The 1,102-nt window shown below is 53.3% G+C and overlaps 1 protein-coding gene across 1 annotated transcript in view; it reads left to right on the forward strand.

Annotated features, from left to right (window-relative positions):
- Positions 1-388: 388 nt before the first annotated feature.
- The window catches only part of LAMA2 (laminin subunit alpha 2), a 601,080-nt gene continuing 600,366 nt past the window's right edge, over positions 389-1,102 (forward strand). The window contains 1 exon segment of the mRNA XM_025382237.1: positions 389-634. Within this exon segment, the coding sequence (XP_025238022.1) occupies positions 523-634 (112 nt within the window). The 5' untranslated portion in view covers positions 389-522.

Genomic DNA, 1,102 nt, shown 5'->3' on the forward strand with positions numbered 1-1,102 from the left:
AGAGGGCACCTTCCCTCGACTAGCAACTTCTCAGACACCCTGGCCTTGGGCACGTCTTGGATCTTCTAGGTACCCAGTGGCTGCGCATAGTTTTGCCAGGCCTTTCTCAAGAGGTAAAAAAGTTCCTGGCTGTTTGCATTTCCCAGAAATAATGTTTTCCATGTGTAGGGATTTTACAGATTTCAAAGTGCTTTCATGTCAATTACTTTCTTTAATTTAAAAGAAGTTCAGATACCAGGTCAAGCTAGGAATGATCCGGTCTCAGAGGGAAGGAGCGCTCTAGGAAAGGAGGATCCTTTAATAGAGGGCCGTCCTGGGGCTGCCTGCCCGGGGAAGGCGAGAGTGGAGGAGTGTCCTCTCTCTCCCCCACCCTCAGGCGGCGGCCCGGCCAAAGCCAGAGGGGGCTGTCTCCTCCTCTTCCCCAGCAGCTGCTGCTCGCTCAGCTCACAAGCCAGGGTCAGGGGACTGGGCGGCAGCGACTTCTCTGGCTCCTGAGAAGTGGATCTGGTCGGGGCCACTACGATGCCGGGAGCCGCCGGGGTCCTCCTCCTCCTGCTGCTCTCCGGGGGCCTCAGGGGCGGTCAGGCGCAGCGGCCGCAGCAGCAGCGGCGGCCACAGGCGCATCAGCAAAGAGGTACAGTTGAGGCACGGGCTTGGGTTGCATCCTTTGCCGGGACGGAGACCCCTCACTTCTTCCATTCTTCCGAGAGTTGCTGTCGGGGGACCGCCGTCTTGCTTCGCCGTCAGAGAGTGCGCTTTGGGGCAAGAGGAACTTGAAGCAAGTTCAAGTTCAATGCCCTGAGAGAGTAGTGTAGGGGGAATTACCTAAGTCCTGCAAAGGGAACGGGTAGTGCTTTTCATTGTTCGTTCTTTTCGAAGGGATCTTGCTATCACGATACATCCTGTAAATTGATTTCTGAAATCTTTCCAAGAGGAAAACTTTTTCCAATTGGAAAAAAAAGAATTTCTTCAAATCAGATTCTGTCCTGCAGAGAAAGGTTTCCCAAGCTGTGTGGTTCATATGGAGGGTAGCTGATGCATCTAATAAAACAATTACACACACACACACACACACACACACACACACACACACACACACACA

The sequence above is a fragment of the Theropithecus gelada genome, chromosome 4 (assembly GCF_003255815.1).
Source record: "Theropithecus gelada isolate Dixy chromosome 4, Tgel_1.0, whole genome shotgun sequence".
Classification (NCBI taxonomy): Eukaryota; Metazoa; Chordata; class Mammalia; order Primates; family Cercopithecidae; genus Theropithecus; species Theropithecus gelada.